The 24,273-nt window shown below is 44.8% G+C and overlaps 1 protein-coding gene across 1 annotated transcript in view; it reads left to right on the forward strand.

Moving 5' to 3' along the window:
- The window catches only part of ANKMY2 (ankyrin repeat and MYND domain containing 2), a 208,612-nt gene that overhangs the window by 20,025 nt on the left and 164,314 nt on the right, over window positions 1-24,273 (forward strand). Inside the window, 1 exon segment of the mRNA XM_085630799.1 lies at window positions 23,909-24,047. Within this exon segment, the coding sequence (XP_085486925.1) occupies window positions 23,909-24,047 (139 nt within the window).

Raw genomic sequence — 24,273 nt, forward strand, 5'->3', positions numbered from 1 at the left:
AGTGCTGCTGGGGCCACTGGCTCCAGCACCCACACCTTCTGTCCAGGCTGGTACACAGTCCGGACAGCCTTTTGGTCGTGCCAAGCTTTCTGTAATTCTTGGCTCGCCTCAAGGTTTTTAGACGCCTTTTCCATGTACTCCGCCATCCGCGAGCGGAGACCGAGCACATAGTCCACAATGTTTGATGCCGGCTTTCTGAGAGGTCTCTCCCATCCTTCCTTTACCAAACAAAGGGGTCCCCTTACAGGATGTCCGAACAGAAGCTCAAAAGGGCTGTAGCCAACCCCCTTCTGCGGGACCTCTCTGTAGGCGAACAAGAGGCAGGGTATCAGGACATCCCATCTCCGCCGAAGCTTTTCAGGTAGTCCGTGAATCATCCCTTTTAGGGTCCGGTTGAATCTCTCAACCAGCCCATTGCATTGTGGGTGATAGGGTGTGGTGAACTTGTAGTTGACACCACATTCCTTCCACATAGCAGTCAGATATCCCGACATGAAGTTTGCACCTCTGTCTGAGACGACCTCCTTAGGGAAGCCTACTCTGGAGAACACTCCAAGTAGGGCCCGTGCCACCACAGGTGCCGTAGTGGTCCTAAGGGGAATAGCTTCAGGATACCTGGTGGCGTGGTCCACCACCACCAGTATAAACTTGTGCCCTGATGCTGTCTGGGGTTCCATTGGTCCGACAATGTCGATCCCCACTCGTTCAAAGGGTACCCCCACCACTGGTAGTGGTATGAGGGGGGCCTTTGTCGTGCCACCTGACTTACCACTGGCTTGGCAAGTGACACAGGAGCGGCAAAACTCCTTCGTATCTTCGGACATGTGGGGCCAGTGAAAGTGTGGAACAATTCTGTCCCAAGTCTTATTCTGGCCTAAGTGACCTGCAAGGGGAATCTCGTGGGCCAAGGTGAGAAGGAAACCTCTCAGAGACAAGGGGATGACCAGCCTCCTAGTCGCACCAGGTTTGGGGTCTCTTGCCTCAGAGTACAGGAGTCCATCGTCCCAGTACACTTTGTGGGTACCCGTGGCGTTCCCTGCAGCCTCAGCAGCGGCCTGCTGTCTGAGGGGTTCAAGTGAGGGGCAGTCTAACTGTGCCTTCCCCAGGTCTTCCCTGGAGGGTCCCCCTGAGCCCAGAAACTCAACCTGACCAGGTTCAAGCTCTTGCGGCTCAGTTTCCCTCAGTTCTTTAAGGTCAGCCTCCTCGGAGACTTGATCCACGACCTGGGGCAAGGGGGAAGGCGAAGCCTTACCCTTACTGCTCCTTTTCTTGGAAGGTGTCTGGTCCGTTCTTCCAGGATCCAGCACCTGTTCAGTGGGGCATCTTTTGGCCTGTGACCTGGTCACAGCAAGGACATGTGCTGGCAAACCTAACATTTCCATGTGAGTCCTCTGTTCCACTTCTGACCATTGTGACGTTTCCAAATCATTGCCCAACAGACATTCTACGGGGAGGTCTGAACTAACCACAACCTTTTTCGGGCCACTTACCCCTCCCCAGGAGAAATCAACAACTGCCATACTGTGATTGGTAGTGACGTTGCTGGCATTGGTCACTAGGTAACTGGTACCTAGCATGATCTGTCCAGGGTCCACGAAGTTAGGCGTCACCATGGTGACACTGGCACACGTGTCCCTGTAGGCCTGAGCCACTCTTCCATTTATCAAAGGTGTCTGCCTGTATTTGCCCAAAGTATTGGGACTGGCATCAGGGGACATATCCATATCCCCTGTACAGACAAGGACGGCCTGAGTGAGCGTGCCGACTAAGTCGTCACTCCCCTCGGTTCCCAAGGTTAACCCAACTAATGCCTTGGGAGGCGCACTACCACTGCTGACTGTACTAGGGGGCGCAGGTGCCTTAGGGGCTGCAGTGGTAGGAGTTTGCCCTCCTTTCTTGGTGCACTCACTAAACCAGTGAGTCTTACTTTTACAGTATTGGCACCACCTTTTTGACTGGCCTTCTTGAGTCTTCTTCTTCTGTGAAGCCTGACCCCCACCCTCTTTGGTTTGTTGGGGACCTGTCGAAGACTTCTGGTCATTTTGTTCGTTCTTGTTACCCTTTTGGTCTGCTTTCTTCTGACCACCCTGGTTCTGATTCTGGTTCTGCTTGACCCTTGTTCTGACCCATCTGTCTGCCTTCTTTCCCAATTCTTGGGGAGAGGTCAGATCCGAGTCGACAAGGTGCTGATGCAACAATTGGTTCTGACAGTTGTTTAAAATCTGTTCTCGCATGATAAGATTGTACAATCCTGTGTAATCAGTAACCTTGCTACCCAGCAACCAGCCTTCCAAAGCCTTAGTGGCACAATCGACAAAGTCAGCCCAATCCTGAGACTGAATTTTCTGGGTGTCTCGGAACAGCACCCGGTACTGTTCCGTGGTTAAGCCGAACCCATCAATCAGTGTGTTCTTCAGGACTTGGTAGTTGTTAGCATCCTCAGCTCTTGTAGTGAGGAGCTTGTCCCTTCCTTTACCTTCAAAGGAAAGCCACAGTATAGCTGCCCACTGACTTGGGGGGACGCACTGGACAGTGCAGGCCCTCTCCAAGGCAGTTATCCACTTGTGGATGTCGTCCCCTTGTTTAAAGGGGGGCACTATTTTACTCAGGTGTCTAGTGTCTATACCCCTGTCTTTCTCTCTATTGAGAACGCTGCCACCAGTGGGATCTAACCCACTTAATTTCTGCTCTCGGGCTAAGGCAAGTCTTTCTTTGGCGAGGGCAAGTTCTTCCCGCTCGATCCTCAGATTGACCTCCCGCATCTTCGCTTCATGCTCCCTCCTCTGAGGGGAAGTCATTCCTCTCTGAGAAGGTGCCTGAGAGACATGTGTATGAACCGATCTGCCAGAGCCTCTGGAGAGAGACCTAGCTCGTCCGTTCCCAAGGTTAAGCCTGCTTGAGCGTGGGCCCGGGGCTCCCCCAGTTCCATTCTCATGCCTGCTTAAGTTGGTCCTTGTAAGCCTGCCGACTACCACTGGACCTTTGTCTGCCTCGTCTCCCGATAACTCGTCCTCGTCCTCCTCCTCTGTGTGGAGGTCGAGGTCTGGGTCACCGAGGGTTCCCTCTAAGGGAGGCATGTTCCCATCTGCACTGGGGGGACCTGGGTTAGAGGACCTCCTAGCATCGTACGCCTCTAAGAGACCTATCAGTATTGCGATGGTAGGGTTAGAACCCTGGTTTAGCTTCCGGGAGGCACACAGTTGTCTCATCTCCTTGAAGCTAAGAGTTGCATATCGTGACACGACCTGTGGAGGGTCACTGACCACTAAGGGAGTCCCTGCAGACTCTCCGTGGACCGACATGCTTTTCTAGTGAGGTGTAAGTGTTGCACCTACCTACACTATGGGTTTACCTACTGATCCCTTGCTAAGAGTTGTAGTCAGGGTGTGCTAAGCCCTGTTACACTACAACAGCCGGTTCAGTAGAACTCGGAGTATTCTAAGTTAAGTTATATGTACCTGGGTACTTATGTGATCTTTCACTGCGATATTCTTAGGATACGTGTGTGGTAAAACAACAGCAAGCTCAAATCCCAACCGCTGCTCACCAATGTGAGAAGTTGGCCTGATATGTAGTGCTCACTATTCTAGTGATCACTGTGTATCATTCCAAACGACCCTTATTGATGATTGGTTGTAAGTCAACCTTTTAGACCAGCTATCCTAGTAGCGTGGATACGAGCAGTCTTAGGCTAAACTCTAGAGGGCGTGTTAAGCCAGCTGTTTACCATCACATATACCCCTTGAACACCAAGTGAAAGGACACCACACAAGTTGTTATGAAAATAAAAGGATATTTATTTATGACAAGACTACCCTGGCTCTTTATGAGTCAGGGAGCTAAGCACACTACAAAACTCTTAGGAAAATACTTCAGTTGCACAATTTACACAAATGCCCGAGGGGCACGAGAAACCATCTACACTAACAGTGAAATGCGAATGGTTAGAGTCTGGAGATACTGATTCCGGAGTGATCCGATCAGTGGGACTAAACGAAAAAGGAACTGGACACTTGTAGAGCGAACCTGCGATGGAGCACCGAGATGCTCGAGTTACCTAGCCCGGAGGCTGCGGCTGCGTGAAGTTCGTCAAGATGTCGGGAGTCCTCGTGTAGTCTCAGGAGCCTGAAAGAAGAAGTTGCTGGCAGGCGACCAGTGACGATGTTCAGAGCGATCCAAGCCTGGATCGGTGGTGGAGGAAAACCTGAAAGCAGAGGGGACTCAGTTCTCAACCGCTAGCCAGCGATCGTGTGGGTACCAGGAGGGTACCGGCTGAAGTCACCTCGACCAGGTGAGTGGGTGACGTCGGACTCGGCTGTTCCTCGGACCAGGAGGCGCGGCGGCGACCAGGATGGAGGGCGAGCTGTCCCACGAAGGTGTCTGCTGTCGATGATGCTGGGCCCAGGAAGGGGCAGCGGATCTTGGCAGTGGCCACCCAGGCGGGGGAGTCAAGATGGCGTCGGGAGTGGACCAGGAGGGTCCGTGGTACTCCTCTGTTGAAGGGGAGCAAGAGCCAGTCTGGAGCAACCAGACTAGTGATGAAACAATCGTGGTGCGTCGTGAAGAGGGCCACAAGCCGGTCGGCAAGTGGTCGAACAACGCGGTGAACAACAAGGAGCGGAAGGGCCCCCACGCAGTTCTCGGGGATGCTGGGGAGGCAGACTTCGATGCTAGAGCTGCTCAGGGTTAGGGCTTCTCAAACCCTAGGTGCACTCACTCGAGGGTCCCTCGGTGGGCGTGCTAGATAAGCGTCGTGCAGGTTCTGAAGATAGCCGGTCCCGCAGGTCTCGTCACACCTACGACTCTCAGCTGAGCTGATGAGGGAGGTAAAAGGTCAGAGATGGCAGGGAACTCGGGTCTCGTCGAGCTGGGCAGTCTTGATCCGTAGGAGAGACTTACAGCAAACCGCAAGCGCTTAGATGGTGCCTGCTGGTGCAGGGTGGCTACTCCTTAGCCACAAGGGAGAGTCTTCAGAAATAGTCAAGAGTTCCTTTCGTGGAAAGTAGTTCGTGATTCGGAGTTATCCGATTATCTGATTATCCAATTTGGGAAGGGGACTCGCTCCTACCTTTATTCTAAGAGAAAGGGGCTGGCCCGTGACTAGGTTCTACCTATGGGTGGAGCCAGGAGGGGGGTGGTTACACCCCGATCCTTTGTCCGGCTTCGCGCCAGCTCAGGGGCTGGTGTGCCCCCGAAACTGGTTTGAGCCGGGCTATGCACAGTGAGCACCGGGGTGCCACTTGCAGTCACCTTCCTTTCAGCCCTGCCTACCTGGGATACACAAACCCTGTCTGGGACGGTGCTAACACCGCCCTCGACAGGAAACCCTTTGTCCAAGCTCCCCTTGCTGGAAGGTCCCCCAGCAGCAGGAGGTCAGACTTGTGTCTGGTGGCAGCATCCATTTTGTGATGCTGAGGCTTGAGTCAACTTTAACCGGGGTTCAAGGTTACTTCCATGTCGTGTCCCTCTAAAAGGGGGGAATGCTAACCCCGTCACCAGGACTGGCGAGGGGTTCGTATTCCCATTCGTATGACACCTTACTCGACATGTATAGGTGATGCGATGCCAAAGTTAGCAAATAACCGCAAGGATTATAATGCCTTAAAAGTAGTTGGCCCGCGTCACCATGGAACGGCTATTAGGGCTTGGTTCCGCAAGCCGTCGACGGGCTCAGCTCGCGCCAGAGCACCGTCCCACATGATTCCCTGCACTCTGCCTTCAGGATTGATAAGGCCTGCTATAGGAGTGACTGATAGGAATCCATGTGTCCATTTTAGGGTTAGGTGTAGGAATACTACACCTACAGCAACGGGTGATTACACCACGTGGCCCCAGCTGTCGTGCAGCCAGTTGTGTCAGATTTGGGCGGCCATTCCAGGGGTGGCATAATACATGCTTCAGCCCCTGGTAGGCCCTGGGTACACCGATGCCCTGGATACCTGTGGTATGCTGAGACAGGGACTGACAAGGTGGCCCAGTTCCAATTAGTGGATGCACCTAACGTACATGTGTGTTAATTTCGAGAGAGAACAGCTAGGCTGTGGGTCTGATTGGCAGGCCCACAGCCGGAGAAAGTCGTAAACCAATGAAGCAAAAGCAAAAAATCTGGGTGATCATAGGATTGCAGACCCTACTCTCCTACAGTCATCAATACACTATTCCCTGCTCGTCATCTCTTCCTGACATTGTAGTTCTAAGACTTTCCCCCACCCTGCTATTCGACCCCCAACTGCTCCCCCCCTTAATTGGTTCAACCCCAAGACAACGTGCACTCTATGAGGTTATCTCAGGAATCAGTGTCAGGAAGCAAATCAGTGCGACATGTGTAAGACGCCATCAGAGATCCAGAATCCTCGTAAAACCTTCCTTGTGCAACTTGTGGTTCAATGTTTAGGAGAGAGTTGCACGTTTTAAGATGGCCGCTTGCTTTTCCATGATGCGGCATTGAGTTAATGCAGTTGTAAATTCTCGCGAGACTTTAGGTTTCGAGACGCGAGACTACGCGCAAATCTGCGCACTTCAATTTGCTTGAGGAGACGAGTAGTCGTGTGAGTTCTCTCTCCGTCTGATAATTCATCTTCTGTGAGAAGTTCCGTTTAGACTCTGTGTTTGGCAGTTGGGAAGTAACTCTTCCGTCAGAATTTCTAAGCATTCAGTTCCTTGTGTGGTGCGTCGCGTCTTAGAAGACGGACGTTCCCTTTTCCAGCAGTTACCGCTAGGGTGGCGTGAAATAGAAACGCTTCCTCTTGGTGGTAGACTTCGGTATCCAGCAAGAACCTGAAAAACTACCAGTGACTGGGTTCCAGCTCTAGAGCCAGTCTTTTGCTGAGCCCCTTCTGCAACAGTGTATCCTGTGACGGGCTCACCTCAGAATTCACCGTGAAGGATTTGAACTTCTTCACCAGTCAAGTAAGGTCACTCCAGTAAAGGATTTTCATCTTTTCATCTGTCCTGAGCCCTTGCGCTGTTCCTATTCTTTCCTCCCCTTTTTACCTACCTTGTTCCTTTTGCGCGCATCAATAAGAACTAGAACTTTTGAACATTGTCATCCCAATTCATCTTCAAGGAACTACTCAGTAACAACCGGTTGAGTAATTCTACCTGCTCAACCCAAGAGTAATAATTGCAAGACGCTCAAGCATACAGCAGGTGGGAATATAAGGTGGAGCAAATCATAATTGGGGGGAGGGAAAAGAATGAGTTAACCCATGGATTTCTTCCCTAGTGTGCATTAGGAATCTTCAGTCCCTCAGTAGAAAACTGAAGCAGCTGTAATAAAGAAGAGAAGCAAGACTCCAGCAGAACCTGGTAGGGGAAAAGATAAAGGCTATAGGCAAGATAGCATAGCGAATCTATATTCAATTATAGCAATGTTTAGGGAGATTTACTAGGTGCTGTTTTTGTGTGCATTAGGTGAACTCCAAATCCAGCCATAGAATAAACCTGAAGAATTGGCAGGCAGGCGGAGGAAGTCCAGGAGTAGTCGGAGTGTCTCTTCTCTGTCCAAATCCCCTTTCCCCCTTTCTGGAACAGCTGCCTGAACCGCAGTGGGTTCCGGGAAGTGGGCATTGGGAACTAGCATCGTTCTGCCTCTGTGAAGAACCCGGACTCTGACAGATTGAAGTGCCCACGTAGTTCTTTCACCCAGGCAGAATGGCGGAGGGTTTTAATTTAAAGGCTGTAGGAGAAATGTTGCTAGGGATTCAGCGTGAGTTAGGAAGTCTCAGTGAGGAAAATAAAAATTTAAGGCAAGAAATTCAGGCTTCTCGTCAGGAGACCTTGATATTATCCCAAAGAGTTAATGAGATCACAGGGGGAGCATCTAGTTCTGCCCAAACCGTTCCAACTAGTTCCAGTTCAGAATTAAATACACGCACTATCACACAAGTACTTCATTCAGTTTCGCCCATTATTCCATTGGCCCCTCCAGAGAAGTTTAGTGGGGATCCCCAAAAGGCCCAACTCTTTTTCACACAATGTTCATTACATTTTATGTGTCGCTCAACACTATTTCCAGATGCGCAGTCTAGAGTGGCATTCGTTCTATCTTACTTGAGTGGTGATGCTGCAAATTGGGCAATGCCTCTAATCTCTCAGGATGATCCACTCTTATATGATTTTGATCGGTTTAAGGCTGAATTCCTTCGAATTTTTGACAGACGCAAAATTTCTCAGGCAACGGATAATGAACTGTTGGAGCTGCGACAAGGCAATAAAGACTTAGGGCCTCATGTAGGTAGCATACCAGTTACCACTTCTAAAATACCGAACGTTACCGAATCGGTATTTTAGAAGTGGTAACTCGTATGTAGGTAATGAGTCGGTATTTTTTACCGATTCGTTACAATTCGGTAATTACCGAATCGGTATTTACCGATTCGGTAATGAGGCATACCTTCCCATTGATGGGAAGGTATGCCTCATTACCGAATCGGTAAATACCGATTCGGTAATGGTGGAGAAAATGCAAGGGTGGCAGGGTGTCACATTGACACCCTGTTGCACCCCTGATTCGGCCATGTGTGCACATGTGGCACACATACATGCCCTAAGGGCATGTATGTATGCCACATTGCACACTGCTACGCGCTTCAAAATGCATACACACATACATTAACTATTTACCACCAACTATAAGTTGGTGGTAAATACCGACTCCTAAACACACCCACACACTCCCCCTACATATCATTTCTGGAATCGGAATTTACCGATTCGGTAAAATTACCGAATCGGTAAAATTACCACATCGGTAACGTTACCGATTCGGTAATTTTACCGATTCGGTAGTTTTACCGAATCGGTAAATTCCGATTCCAGAAATTGACCCCCTACATACCAATAGCCAAAATACCGGTCGGTAACGGTATAATTACCGAAAATCGGCCGTTACCGACCGGTATTTGGCTACCTACATGAGGCCCTTAATTACCTATTTGACTTGTTTAATAAGTTGTTGGTCGAGACTAATTGGCCAGAAGAGAAGAGAGCAGCCCTGTTCTATAGGGGGTTAAAAGATGAGATTAAAGATACGCAGGCCCAGATCCCGAACCGACCAACTGAATTTTCAGAGTTAATAGATCTGGTTTTGGAAATCGACTTTCGCAGCTCTGAAAGAAAAGGTGAAAAGAAGTTTCGAGAGTTTCGTTGGAACTACCCTCGATTTGACAAAGTGCGTTCAGAGGGAAGTAAGAACTTGGAAAAAACTGCAGAGAGTGAACCTATGCAGATTGGCTCCATACGAGGTCCGTTGAGTAAGGAAGAAAGAGAACAAAGGAGAGTTAAGAAGTTATGCATGTACTGTGGTGGTTCTGGGCATTTTGTGAAGGAATGCCCCAAAAGACCGAAGAGTCCCGCTTCGGGAAATGCGTAAAACCATCTGCAGAAGGAGTCGTTCAGATGGCGAAAAGGGAACAGGAGACTCTAACCATCCATCAAGTCATGAATACACTTCAAACTCAAGCCCCTCATTTAATCTTGCACATGACTTTAAGATTTGGGGAACAAGAAGTTATCGGAGCGGCTATTATGATTGATTCAGGTGCCACAGGCAATTTCTGCGACATTAAGTATGCCAAGAGAATTGGAATTCAAACAGTACTAAAGGATAGAAGAGAATCAGTTTGAGCTGTGGATGGGACGAATCTTTCTTCAGGTCCAATCACCCATCATACTGAAGTTGTTGAACTCGTTCAAGCCAATGGACATCGAGAACTAATTCAATTCAACCTTATTGATGCTCCTCAGTTCCAAATCATCTTAGGACTTACTTGGCTAACCATACATAATCCCACTATTGATTGGGAGAATCGAACTGTGGGTATGGATTCTTTATTTTGTTTGGAGCATTGTTTCCCTTCGGCTTCCGGAAACATGGAACCCTCGCAAGCCGCTTTGCTGGCCTTCAGTCCGGAAGTGATTGGAGTGGTGAATGCCACTGAGGTTCCGATTGAGTATCAAGAATTTCAAGAAGTCTTTAATGAGAAAGAAGCTGAAAAACTGCCACCGCATCGTTCATATGACTGTGCTATTGATTTGGAACCGGGTGCAATGTTGCCTTGCAGTAGAATTTATGCATTAACTGAAGCAGAAAATGTCTACTTAAAAGAATATTTAGATCGCTACTTAGCCAATGGATTTATTAGACCATCTCAGTCCCCGGTCTCTTCTCCACTATTTTTCATCCCTAAGAAAGAAGGATCGTTGAGAACGTGCATAGATTACCGAGCCATCAATAGGGTAACTATCAAAAATCGTTATCCTCTTCCATTAATCTCAGTACTGTTGGATCAGATTAAAGAGGCTCATATTTTTACCAAACTTGATCTTCGAGGGGCCTACCACCTTATACGAATGAAAGAAGGACATGAGTGGAAGACGGCATTCCGAACAAAATATGGGTTGTTTGAATACCAGGTGATGCCATTTGGTCTGTGTAATGCCCCTGCAGCTTTTCAGCATTTCATCAGCGACATCATGGGAGATTTGATTGATAAAATAGCTGTGGTCTATTTAGACGACATCTTAATCTTTTCTAAAGATCCACGAGAACATACTCAGCATGTTAAATCAGTCCTTGAGAGACTTCGTCATCATCAGCTCTTCGTGAAATTGGAAAAATGTGCTTTTAGTATGCAGTCTGTAGAATTCCTTGGATTCATCCTGTCTCCAGAAGGAATTACTATGGATATGAAGAAGGTTCAGTCCGTCATCGATTGGCCATCTCCCAAAGATGTAAAAGAGGTTCAGCGGTTCCTGGGATTTGCCAACTTCTACAGGCGATTTATCTTGGGATTTTCACAGAAGATCATTCCCATTACCAAGCTCCTCAAAAAGGGGGTCAAATTCCAATGGGGAGAAGAAGCCGAACAAGCCTTTGCTTTTTTAAAGAACAGCTTCACCTCAGCCCCGATTTTGCTTCATGCAGACCCCACTGAACCCTTCTATGTGGAAGCTGACGCATCTGATCAAGCGATTGGAGGAGTTTTATCCCAGCGACACAAATCTACGGAGCAATTGCATCCAGTGGCCTTTAGGTCTAGGAAGTTGAACTGCGCAGAAGTCAACTATACTGTGGCTGAGAAGGAGTTGTTAGCTGTGAAAGATGCCTTTGAAGAATGGAGACATTATCTGCTAGGAGCCAGACATACAATAACTGTGTTCACAGACCATAAGAATCTTCAGTTCTTGAGATCTGCTAAGACTTTAACACCTCAACAGCTCCATTGGTCCCTTTATTTTGCAGACTTCGATTTTGTGATCACATATCGCCCTGGGAGCAAGAATGGAAAAGTTGATGCATTGTCCAGGATACAAACTGAGGCTTCCGAACATTCAGTGGATCCACAGCCAATCATTCCAACTACTAAATTTGTATGTTCCTTGACTTTGCTCAATTACAAAGAAGAAGTCAGGAAATGGATGCCTGAGGTAGAGATGAAGGAATGGGTACAATTGGAGAGCGGCAGAGAAATTATTGACTCCTTGCCCTATCATAACGGCGTTTTGTATTTACCCACCAAAGAACTTCAAGAACGAGCATTGAAAGACTGCCATGATCAACCTTTAGCAGGACATAAAGGCACACTTAAGACCCAAGATCTGATTCAACGCTATTTCTGGTGGCCCAAAATGACTTCTCACATCAAACGCTATGTAGAGTCTTGTGAGCTTTGTTCACAGGGGAAGTCCAGTAGACAGGGTCCTCGGGGGCTTTTGCAACCTCTACCCACTCCTAAGCATCCGTGGCACACTGTTACATTGGATTTAATTGTTGACCTGCCCCTGAGTCGAGGGTTCAACACAATACTGGTGGTGGTAGATACCTTTACCAAGATGAGCCATTTTGTCCCGGTAAAAGGGGTTCCCGCTGCCCAAGAATTAGCTAGACTCTTTAGTGAGAACATAGTAAAGATTCATGGAATTCCTAAGGTAGTGGTCTCAGACCGTGGCCCTCTGTTCGTGTCCCGCTTTTGGAAGGCATTCATGCAGGGATTGGGGGTGGAAGTTTGTCTTTCGACCAGTTACCACCCAGAAACAGATGGACAGACGGAAAGAGTTAATCAAGAGTTGGAACAATATATTCGTTTGTTCCTTCTGGATCGGGGTGGCGAATGGGCGGACGTGTTGTGGATGGCAGAATTCACTCATAACAATGCCACTAATGTCTCCAATGGGTTTTCTCCATTCTTTTTTAATTTTGGGTTGCATCCCAATCCTTTTAGCTTTCAGGAAGATTTAGGGGTACCAGCAGTGGAGGACATCTTAGGGAATCTATCCTCAGTCCATAAAACAGCTGAAGCTAACTTGATTAAAGCAAAAGAGAATTACAAGAAGCAGGCAGACAAACATCGAAAAGAGGCACCCACATTTCAAATAGGAGACTTAGTTTGGCTATCATCTAGAAACCTTCGTTTAAAGGGCAATAGGAAGTTCCAACCTCGTTATGTAGGTCCTTATCCTGTTGAAAAAGTGTTAGGACCTGTGACAGTAAAACTTAAGCTTCCCTCTAGTTTGGGTATTCATTCAGTTTTCCATGTTTCTCTTTTGAAGAAGACAGTACCTCACATTCGTTTAGGCAAACCACCACCTCCTTTGAAGATTGAGGGACATCCAGAGTATGAGGTCAAAGAAATTTTGGATTCAAAAAGAGTGCACAAAAAATTATTCTATTTGGTGGACTGGAAAGGCTATGGCCCAGAAGACAGATCTTGGGAGCCAGTGCAAAATGTACATGCCCCCTTGTTGATTAAACGATTTCATTTACAGCATCCTTCTAAGCCAAGACCGATAAATCGGTCATTGAGAGGGGGTACTGTCAGGAAGCAAATTAGTGCGACATGTGTAAGACGCCATCAGAGATCCAGAATCCTCGTAAAACCTTCCTTGTGCAACTTGTGGTTCAATGTTTAGGAGAGAGTTGCACGTTTTAAGATGGCCGCTTGCTTTTCCATGATGCGGCATTGAGTTAATGCAGTTGTAAATTCTCGCGAGACTTTAGGTTTCGAGCCGCGAGACTACGCGCGAATCTGCGCACTTCAATTTGCTTGAGGAGACGAGTAGTCGTGTGAGTTCTCTCTCCGTCTGATAATTCATCTTCTGTGAGAAGTTCCGTTTAGACTCTGTGTTTGGCAGTTGGGAAGTAACTCTTCCGTCAGAACTTCTAAGCATTCAGTTCCTTGTGTGGCGCGTCGCGTCTTAGAAGACGGACGTTCCCTTTTCCAGCAGTTACCGCTAGGGTGGCGTGAAATAGAAACGCTTCCTCTTGGTGGTAGACTTCGGTATCCAGCAAGAACCTGAAAAACTACCAGTGACTGGGTTCCAGCTCTAGAGCCAGTCTTTTGCTGAGCCCCTTCTGCAACAGTGTATCCTGTGACGGGCTCACCTCAGAATTCACCGTGAAGGATTTGAACTTCTTCACCAGTCAAGTAAGGTCACTCCAGTAAAGGATTTCATCTTTTCATCTGTCCTGAGCCCTTGCGCTGTTCCTATTCTTTCCTCCCCTTTTTACCTACCTTGTTCCTTTTGCGCGCATCAATAAGAACTAGAACTTTTGAACATTGTCATCCCAATTCATCTTCAAGGAACTACTCAGTAACAACCGGTTGAGTAATTCTACCTGCTCAACCCAAGAGTAATAATTGCAAGACGCTCAAGCATACAGCAGGTGGGAATATAAGGTGGAGCAAATCATAATTGGGGGGAGGGAAAAGAATGAGTTAACCCATGGATTTCTTCCCTAGTGTGCATTAGGAATCTTCAGTCCCTCAGTAGAAAACTGAAGCAGCTGTAATAAAGAAGAGAAGCAAGACTCCAGCAGAACCTGGTAGGGGAAAAGATAAAGGCTATAGGCAAGATAGCATAGCGAATCTATATTCAATTATAGCAATGTTTAGGGAGATTTACTAGGTGCTGTTTTTGTGTGCATTAGGTGAACTCCAAATCCACCCATAGAATAAACCTGAAGAATTGGCAGGCAGGCGGAGGAAGTCCAGGAGTAGTCGGAGTGTCTCTTCTCTGTCCAAATCCCCTTTCCCCCTTTCTGGAACAGCTGCCTGAACCGCAGTGGGTTCCGGGAAGTGGGCATTGGGAACTAGCATCGTTCTGCCTCTGTGAAGAACCCGGACACTGACAGATTGAAGTGCCCACGTAGTTCTTTCACCCAGGCAGAATGGCGGATCGTTTTAATTTAAAGGCTGTAGGATAAATGTTGCTAGGGATTCAGCGTGAGTTAGGAAGTCTCAGTGAGGAAAATAAAAATTTAAGGCAAGAAATTCAGGCTTCTCGTCAGGAGACCTTGATATTATCCCAAAGAGTTAATGAGATCACAGGGGGAGCATCTAGTTCTGCCCAAACCGGTCCAACTAGTTCCAGTTCAGAATTAAATACACGCACTATCACACAAGTACTTCATTCAGTTTCGCCCATTATTCCATCGGCCCCTCCAGAGAAGTTTAGTGGGGATCCCCAAAAGGCCCAACTCTTTTTCACACAATGTTCATTACATTTTATGTGTCGCTCAGCACTATTTCCAGATGCGCAGTCTAGAGTGGCATTCGTTCTATCTTACTTGAGTGGTGATGCTGCAAATTGGGCAATGCCTCTAATCTCTCAGGATGATCCACTCTTATATGATTTTGATCGGTTTAAGGCTGAATTCCTTCGAATTTTTGACAGACGCAAAATTTCTCAGGCAACGGATAATGAACTGTTGGAGCTGCGACAAGGCAATAAAGACTTAATTACCTATTTGACTTGTTTAATAAGTTGTTGGTCGAGACTAATTGGCCAGAAGAGAAGAGAGCAGCCCTGTTCTATAGGGGGTTAAAAGATGAGATTAAAGATACGCAGGCCCAGATCCCGAACCGACCAACTGAATTTTCAGAGTTAATAGATCTGGTTTTGGAAATCGACTTTCGCAGCTCTGAAAGAAAAGGTGAAAAGAAGTTTCGAGAGTTTCGTTGGAACTACCCTCGATTTGACAAAGTGCGTTCAGAGGGAAGTAAGAACTTGGAAAAAACTGCAGAGAGTGAACCTATGCAGATTGGCTCCATACGAGGTCCGTTGAGTAAGGAAGAAAGAGAACAAAGGCGAGTTAAGAAGTTATGCATGTACTGTGGTGGTTCTGGGCATTTTGTGAAGGAATGCCCCAAAAGACCGAAGAGTCCCGCTTCGGGAAATGCGTAAAACCATCTGCAGAAGGAGTCGTTCAGATGGCGAAAAGGGAACAGGAGACTCTAACCATCCATCAAGTCATGAATACACTTCAAACTCAAGCCCCTCATTTAATCTTGCACATGACTTTAAGATTTGGGGAACAAGAAGTTATGGGAGCGGCTATTATGATTGATTCAGGTGCCACAGGCAATTTCTGCGACATTAAGTATGCCAAGAGAATTGGAATTCAAACAGTACTAAAGGATAGAAGAGAATCAGTTTGAGCTGTGGATGGGACGAATCTTTCTTCAGGTCCAATCACCCATCATACTGAAGTTGTTGAACTCGTTCAAGCTAATGGACATCGAGAACTAATTCAATTCAACCTTATTGATGCTCCTCAGTTCCAAATCATCTTAGGACTTCCTTGGCTAACCATACATAATCCCACTATTGATTGGGAGAATCGAACTGTGGGTATGGATTCTTTATTTTGTTTGGAGCATTGTTTCCCTTCGGCTTCCGGAAACATGGAACCCTCGCAAGCCGCTTTGCTGGCCTTCAGTCCGGAAGTGATTGGAGTGGTGAATGCCACTGAGGTTCCGATTGAGTATCAAGAATTTCAAGAAGTCTTTAATGAGAAAGAAGCTGAAAAACTGCCACCGCATCGTTCATATGACTGTGCTATTGATTTGGAACCGGGTGCAATGTTGCCTTGCAGTAGAATGTATGCATTAACTGAAGCAGAAAATGTCTACTTAAAAGAATATTTAGATCGCTACTTAGCCAATGGATTTATTAGACCATCTCAGTCCCCGGTCTCTTCTCCACTATTTTTCATCCCTAAGAAAGAAGGATCGTTGAGAACGTGCATAGATTACCGAGCCATCAATAGGGTAACTATCAAAAATCGTTATCCTCTTCCATTAATCTCAGTACTGTTGGATCAGATTAAAGAGGCTCATATTTTTACCAAACTTGATCTTCGAGGGGCCTACCACCTTATACGAATGAAAGAAGGACATGAGTGGAAGACGGCATTCCGAACAAAATATGGGTTGTTTGAATACCAGGTGATGCCATTTGGTCTGTGTAATGCCCCTGCAGCTTTTCAGCATTTCATCAACGACATCATGGGAGATTTGATTGATAAAATAGCTGTGGTCTATTTAGACGACATCTTAATCTTTTCTAAAGATCCACGAGAACATACTCAGCATGTTAAATCAGTCCTTGAGAGACTTCGTCATCATCAGCTCTTCGTGAAATTGGAAAAATGTGCTTTTAGTATGCAGTCTGTAGAATTCCTTGGATTCATCCTGTCTCCAGAAGGAATTACTATGGATATGAAGAAGGTTCAGTCCGTCATCGATTGGCCATCTCCCAAAGATGTAAAAGAGGTTCAGCGGTTCCTGGGATTTGCCAACTTCTACAGGCGATTTATCTTGGGATTTTCACAGAAGATCATTCCCATTACCAAGCTCCTCAAAAAGGGGGTCAAATTCCAATGGGGAGAAGAAGCCGAACAAGCCTAAGATGTAAAAGAGGTTCAGCGGTTCCTGGGATTTGCCAACTTCTACAGGCGATTTATCTTGGGATTTTCACAGAAGATCATTCCCATTACCAAGCTCCTCAAAAAGGGGGTCAAATTCCAATGGGGAGAAGAAGCCGAACAAGCCTTTGCTTTTTTAAAGAACAGCTTCACCTCAGCCCCGATTTTGCTTCATGCAGACCCCACTGAACCCTTCTATGTGGAAGCTGACGCATCTGATCAAGCGATTGGAGGAGTTTTATCCCAGCGACACAAATCTACGGGGCAATTGCATCCAGTGGCCTTTAGGTCTAGGAAGTTGAACTGCGCAGAAGTCAACTATACTGTGGCTGAGAAGGAGTTGTTAGCTGTGAAAGATGCCTTTGAAGAATGGAGACATTATCTGCTAGGAGCCAGACATACAATAACTGTGTTCACAGACCATAAGAATCTTCAGTTCTTGAGATCTGCTAAGACTTTAACACCTCAACAGCTCCATTGGTCCCTTTATTTTGCAGACTTCGATTTTGTGATCACATATCGCCCTGGGAGCAAGAATGGAAAAGCTGATGCATTGTCCAGGATACAAACTGAGGCTTTCGAACATTCAGTGGATCCACAGCCAATCATTCCAACTACTAAATTTGTATGTTCCTTGACTTTGCTCAATTACAAAGAAGAAGTCAGGAAATGGATGCCTGAGGTAGAGATGAAGGAATGGGTACAATTGGAGAGCGGCAGAGAAATTATTGACTCCTTGCCCTATCATAACGGCGTTTTGTATTTACCCACCAAAGAACTTCAAGAATGAGCATTGAAAGACTGCCATGATCAACCTTTAGCAGGACATAAAGGCACACTTAAGACCCAAGATCTGATTCAACGCTATTTCTGGTGGCCCAAAATGACTTCACATCAAACGCTATGTAGAGTCTTGTGAGCTTTGTTCACAGGGGAAGTCCAGTAGACAGGGTCCTCGGGGGGCTTTTGCAACCTCTACCTACTCCTAAGCATCCGTGGCACACTGTTACATTGGATTTAATTGTTGACCTGCCCCTGAGTCGAGGGTTCAACACAATACTGGTGGTGGTAGATACCTTTACCAAGATGAGCCATTTTGTCCCAGTAAAAGGGGTTCCCGCTGCCCAAGAATTAGCTAGACTCTTTAGTGAGAACATAGTAAAGATTCATGGAATTCCTAAGGTAGTGGTCTCAGACCGTGGCCCTCTGTTCGTGTCCCGCTTTTGGAAGGCATTCATGCAGGGATTGGGGGTGGAAGTTTGTCTTTCGACCAGTTACCACCCAGAAACAGATGGACAGACGGAAAGAGTTAATCAAGAGTTGGAACAATATATTCGTTTGTTCCTTCTGGATCGGGGTGGCGAATGGGCGGACGTGTTGTGGATGGCAGAATTCACTCATAACAATGCCACTAATGTCTCCACTGGGTTTTCTCCATTCTTTTTTAATTTTGGGTTGTATCCCAATCCTTTTAGCTTTCAGGAAGATTTAGGGGTACCAGCAGTGGAGGACATCTTAGGGAATCTATCCTCAGTCCATAAAACAGCTGAAGCTAACTTGATTAAAGCAAAAGAGAATTACAAGAAGCAGGCAGACAAACATCGAAAAGAGGCACCCACATTTCATATAGGAGACTTAGTTTGGCTATCATCTAGAAACCTTCGTTTAAAGGGCAATAGGAAGTTCCAACCTCGTTATGTAGGTCCTTATCCTGTTGAAAAAGTGTTAGGACCTGTGACAGTAAAACTTAAGCTTCCCTCTAGTTTGGGTATTCATTCAGTTTTCCATGTTTCCCTTTTGAAGAAGACAGTACCTCACATTCGTTTAGGCAAACCACCACCTCCTTTGAAGATTGAGGGACATCCAGAGTATGAGGTCAAAGAAATTTTGGATTCAAAAAGAGTGCACAAAAAATTATTCTATTTGGTGGACTGGAAAGGCTATGGCCCAGAAGACAGATCTTGGGAGCCAGTGCAAAATGTACATGCCCCCTTGTTGATTAAACGATTTCATTTACAGCATCCTTCTAAGCCAAGACCGATAAATCGGTCATTGAGAGGGGATACTGTCAGGAAGCAAATTAGTGCGACATGTGTAAGACGCCATCAGAGATCCAGAATCCTCGTAAAACCTTCCTTGTGCAACTTGTGGTTCAATGTTTAGGAGAGAGTTGCACGTTTTAAGATGGCCGCTTGCTTTTCCATGATGCGGCATTGAGTTAATGCAGTTGTAAATTCTCGCGAGACTTTAGGTTTCGAGCCGCGAGACTACGCGCGAATCTGCGCACTTCAATTTGCTTGAGGAGACGAGTAGTCGTGTGAGTTCTCTCTCCGTCTGATAATTCATCTTCTGTGAGAAGTTCCGTTTAGACTCTGTGTTTGGCAGTTGGGAAGTAACTCTTCCGTCAGAACTTCTAAGCATTCAGTTCCTTGTGTGGCGCGTCGCGTCTTAGAAGACGGACGTTCCCTTTTCCAGCAGTTACCGCTAGGGTGGCGTGAAATAGAAACGCTTCCTCTTGGTGGTAGACTTCGGTATCCAGCAAGAACCTGAAAAACTACCAGTGACTGGGTTCCAGCTCTAGAGCCAGTCTTTTGCTGAGCCCCTTCTGCAACAGTGTATCCTGTGACGGGCTCACCTCAGAATTCACCGTGAAGGATTTGAACTTCTTCACCAGTCAAGTAAGGTCACTCCAGTAAAGGATTTCATCTTTTCATCTGTCCTGAGCCCTTGCGCTGTTCCTATTCTTTCCTCCCCTTTTTACCTACCTTGTTCCTTTTGCGCGCATCAATAAGAACTAGAACTTTTGAACATTGTCATCCCAATTCATCTTCAAGGAACTACTCAGTAACAACCGGTTGAGTAATTCTACCTGCTCAACCCAAGAGTAATAATTGCAAGACGCTCAAGCATACAGCAGGTGGGAATATAAGGTGGAGCAAATCATAATTGGGGGGAGGGAAAAGAATGAGTTAACCCATGGATTTCTTCCCTAGTGTGCATTAGGAATCTTCAGTCCCTCAGTAGAAAACTGAAGCAGCTGTAATAAAGAAGAGAAGCAAGACTCCAGCAGAACCTGGTAGGGGAAAAGATAAAGGCTATAGGCAAGATAGCATAGCGAATCTATATTCAATTATAGCAATGTTTAGGGAGATTTACTAGGTGCTGTTTTTGTGTGCATTAGGTGAACTCCAAATCCAGCCATAGAATAAACCTGAAGAATTGGCAGGCAGGCGGAGGAAGTCCAGGAGTAGTCGGAGTGTCTCTTCTCTGTCCAAATCCCCTTTCCTCCTTTCCGGAACAGCTGCCTGAACCGCAGTGGGTTCCGGGAAGTGGGCATTGGGAACTAGCATCATTCTGCTTCTGTGAAGAACCCGGACTCTGACACTCAGGTACTACCTCAATGCTGATCAGCACACTTGGACTGCCGAACTTATATGTAGAATACTGCTTATTGTATGGATCTTGCTCAAAAACTGTTGTGAAGCGCTCCGATACCCTCGGGTCAGGCTAGTGCTATATAAAACTCCTTAATAATTAAATAAATAATGGCTTATGGCATGTGTAGTAACTGCAAAGTTCGCAGTTTTTCAAGAACATCGTGACATTTTTATTATTTGTTTCTTATGTAAGACTTTATTTATCATTTTATCGTAACACCAACAGTAACTCCAAACATGGGCACTAAGGATTGTTCTCGAGGACAAACTTTGGCGACGGGATGTTTATTTTTTAAAGTCGGTGGGGCGGCTATAAATATGAACTGTCTATAAATTAGAAGATCTCCGACATACAAGTATATTCTTCGATTCTACTTCTATTGGACCACACCTGATGCCTGATAGACCTTGATACATCTCAGTTTCTATATACCTGCAGACAGTGACCTAGCATACCAGCCGACCTCTAACTCGCAACGTTAACTTGAATCCATTCAAAACACGGTTATGTGCAAGTCATCGACAGATTCTGGAGCAACCATGAGGCGTATTACGTGACCTGGGTGACAGCAGATCTGAACTGATTGGCCACCATCTTTTGATTTTCATCCTTTTTTGTTTTATGAATTAAAGTTTCCTAGCCAAGTCGTCAAAGGGTTTTTTGTCCCCAGAAGGAGTTAGTCTTTTTTACAAGCCTGTTAACAAGATATTGTGTTTTTCCAAACATAGAGAATGCATTTTTGTTCAGAGCACACCACACTATCAAAAAATAGGAACACTGTGCATTTTTTCAATCTCTTTATAAGTTTTTGCATTTGTGCTCAAGCTATATTCTTGATGGTCCTTGTCTGTAACAATGGCAGACATGTTTTTTACTTTTTTTTTTTTTTTTAAATCAACACAACTTTGTATTCCATGATTCGTAGTTCCATTCTTACCAATATAGACATGGGCTGAAAAATCCCGGCATGGAAAATGCTGCTGACCAAAAATGCAAGACCAGCTAAAGATGTCATATATGACATGGGGTCACTTGCCAGATTTGCTACTCTGTATGTGTCCCTGAATTGGAGTTGTCAGCCTGTGTATTTACTCTGTATATGTGTGTCTATGTATGTTTTTTAAGAATTAGTGTGTGTGCGCGTGCGTGCTTGCACTTTGAAGCATGGGCACATGTGCCTCTGTGTGCTTTATGCAAAAAGCAAACCTATTGACTTTATCATTTTGTTTAAGTTATTTGGAATATCAGACAAGAGGGCTCTAAGTAGGGTTTGTTATGACTGTGTTTAATTGTAATGTGATAGTAGGGTAATAAGAAACACTAGTCCATTTGAAGCACATAATAAAACTTCTAGACCTTTATGCTCTAAGCCTGTAAGAAATTCTTCAGATTCGAAACACTAGAGGCTTTTAAAAGGTGGGGTGCAAAGAAGACCTTAGTCATGTCAAAAAGCACAGCAGGTAACAGACACTCATCTGTTATGCCAAAATGTGAACACTATTGGATGGAAATACAGAGAGAAAGACACAAGGCGGTTGATTGTCGTCTTGTTTGATGTAGTAGGAGGGACCAATATGACTGTTTTGCGCAAGTGACAAAATTGGGCTTTAGTTTAGTTAACATTTTAAAAAAGTGATTCAGATGGCACTTAAAAGAAAAGAATGGTTTTTCATAGCCTCCAGGACCAAATGGAGTGTGTGCTGGGTGAGGCTGACTTGTAAGGGCAAAAATGGTTAAGTTAAAATAAACTATACCTTTGGTCTAACTTCATGAATCGGCCTCTATATTTCTTAGCAACTTGTGTAGATTGGCTTAGAGAGCAGAGTTCTAGGGCGAGTCCAAAAAATACTTGTCTCTATTAGAACTAAAAGAAACGTTTTTGCACAAATGTTCATTAAAGACAGCGGGACAGAATCCAGAAAACCTCGAAGAGACAAGTGAGTAAATGATGGATCAGGTCAAACATAGGTGCTTTTTGTGTTTTGGTGTCAATCTGTTCACTGGTGTTTGAAGAACATAAACCATACACATAAGCAACACAGTGCTGAAAGTTTCAATTTTAATGTTATTTGTGCCATAGATTTTTCAGACCTACTAAGGATCGATATTTTCAAATGTGAATTAATCATTTATAGGCCAAGAACTTTGCGTTATTTTCAAACTTCCAAAGCTGGTTTAAAACGTATAAAACCTTGATTAAGCATTGAATAAGATATCACTGTCGAGATTGATTCCACGCCTTAGGAGAACAAGTAATGGCAAAGGCAACACGTCCCTCATTTCCAGTACCAGTGCCAAGGTATTGCCAAAGCTTATTTGTGCAACATTGTTTTAAAAGAAGTAAATGGAAAAAATATTTTAGATTACTAGAGGAACGGCAAACAAATATTAAGGCATCTCGAAAAAGGGATACAATTCAATATTTTTAATCTTTATATAAGGAGCAGTTTATTTGCCACATGTTTTTTTACAAGGAAAACTCTGAATAGATCGTTACATGTGATCCATTATTATTATCAGAAATCATGCAGATGACTAGCTGAAATATAACTTTTTAAAGATTGTTTCAGTGAAGTAGATCATTTTTCCATTCCAAAGAGGGTTATCACTTGTACGTTGAACATTTTGATGTGATGAGATCAATTTTAAATTTAGGTTACAGCATTGTAAAATGAATGTTGAGAACCGGCTCCTAATCTAGGATAACATAAAATTACAAACTCCGGAACAAAGAGAACTCAACAAACCACAAAAAATAGAACTCATGTCCACAGCTTGCTCATAAATCTCATAATAACATGTCCTTGAATCACGATTGTTACACACTGTGAAACATTCAAGAATGCTTATACTGCTGACATTGATACACAGCATAACTTGTCTGTCTCTGAGGAAGTTTAGTTCCTATTTCCAGCATTTTAGTTCACTTGTATGATGCTGCTGACATTCTAATACGTTGATAGTTTGCTTAATTTGTAAGTCTTGTTATGTAGTTTATAGTTTTTGTTTTATTTATCTTTGGATCTTTTACCATCCTCTTTTTATCGTGCTGTTTATTAAGCCTTTTTGAATTCATACTTGATGATATTTAGACAAATACAGAACCTTGACCTAAAACAAGTAAACTATTTCATCATTGCAGTAGTTTGAGCACCTTCTGAGAGGTTCTCTTGAGAGATGGGAGGCACTTGGGTTGCCATCTGACTAACATGAAAACTTTATAATGCCCAAAGTGGTCAAAATGAGGTAAACTGGCTCTGAACGAAGTGCAATCTTAGTCCACACCTGAAGTAAAATACTACATTTCAGTGTTTTGTTGGTTGTTGTCGTAATTAAATGTTTGTGTCACAAGCTTTTCTGAGCAGCTATTTATTTCTTTTTTGCTTTTGAATATAATCCATATTACTGTGTATCAGGACATTGTTTATTTAAAGTTTCCGGGTTGTTGGACTGTCATACTGTGTGCTTTCAATTAATTTGTTGATTAAGATCTTTCTACTTTGATTTATACAGTCTTAGTTAGGGAAGTTTTGGCACAAAACATATATTGGATAGTCAGAATAATTTGAAGTGGTTTTGAAAATTTGGACATCTCGTGTTCAGTGCCTCCATTTGATAATAGAATAATTTAAGAATGTTTTGAATAATGTAATACTTGAAACTTATGATTGTTTTCTTCGGTCTGTACATACCTCCCACAGATAATCTTCATCCTAATTATTGACATGATTATATTTACATTTCAATATCTTTTCTCCCAAGCATGGCATGACACCCCTGATGCATGCAGCATATAAAGGTCGTGAGGATATGTGCAAACTTCTGCTCCAACATGGAGCTGATGTTAATTGCAATGAGCATGAGCATGGATATACTGCCTTGATGTTTGCTGGGCTCTCTGGTAAGTGTACATTGAAATTTCAAAAGATAAAGAGATTTTAAAGCATATTCTTTACTTTTGTATCATTATTAGAAATATAATTTGTATCACAAAGTTAGGAAAAAATGGCATTCTCATCTTTGATTGTGATGATATGATGTACTCATTGGATCTTTTTAAAGATATTATAGTCATTGACTTAAGTTTACATTATCTTTAAACAATGCAATTTTATAAATGGGTATTC

Source organism: Triturus cristatus, chromosome 10, assembly GCF_964204655.1.
Source record: "Triturus cristatus chromosome 10, aTriCri1.1, whole genome shotgun sequence".
In the NCBI taxonomy this organism is placed as follows: domain Eukaryota; kingdom Metazoa; phylum Chordata; class Amphibia; order Caudata; family Salamandridae; genus Triturus; species Triturus cristatus.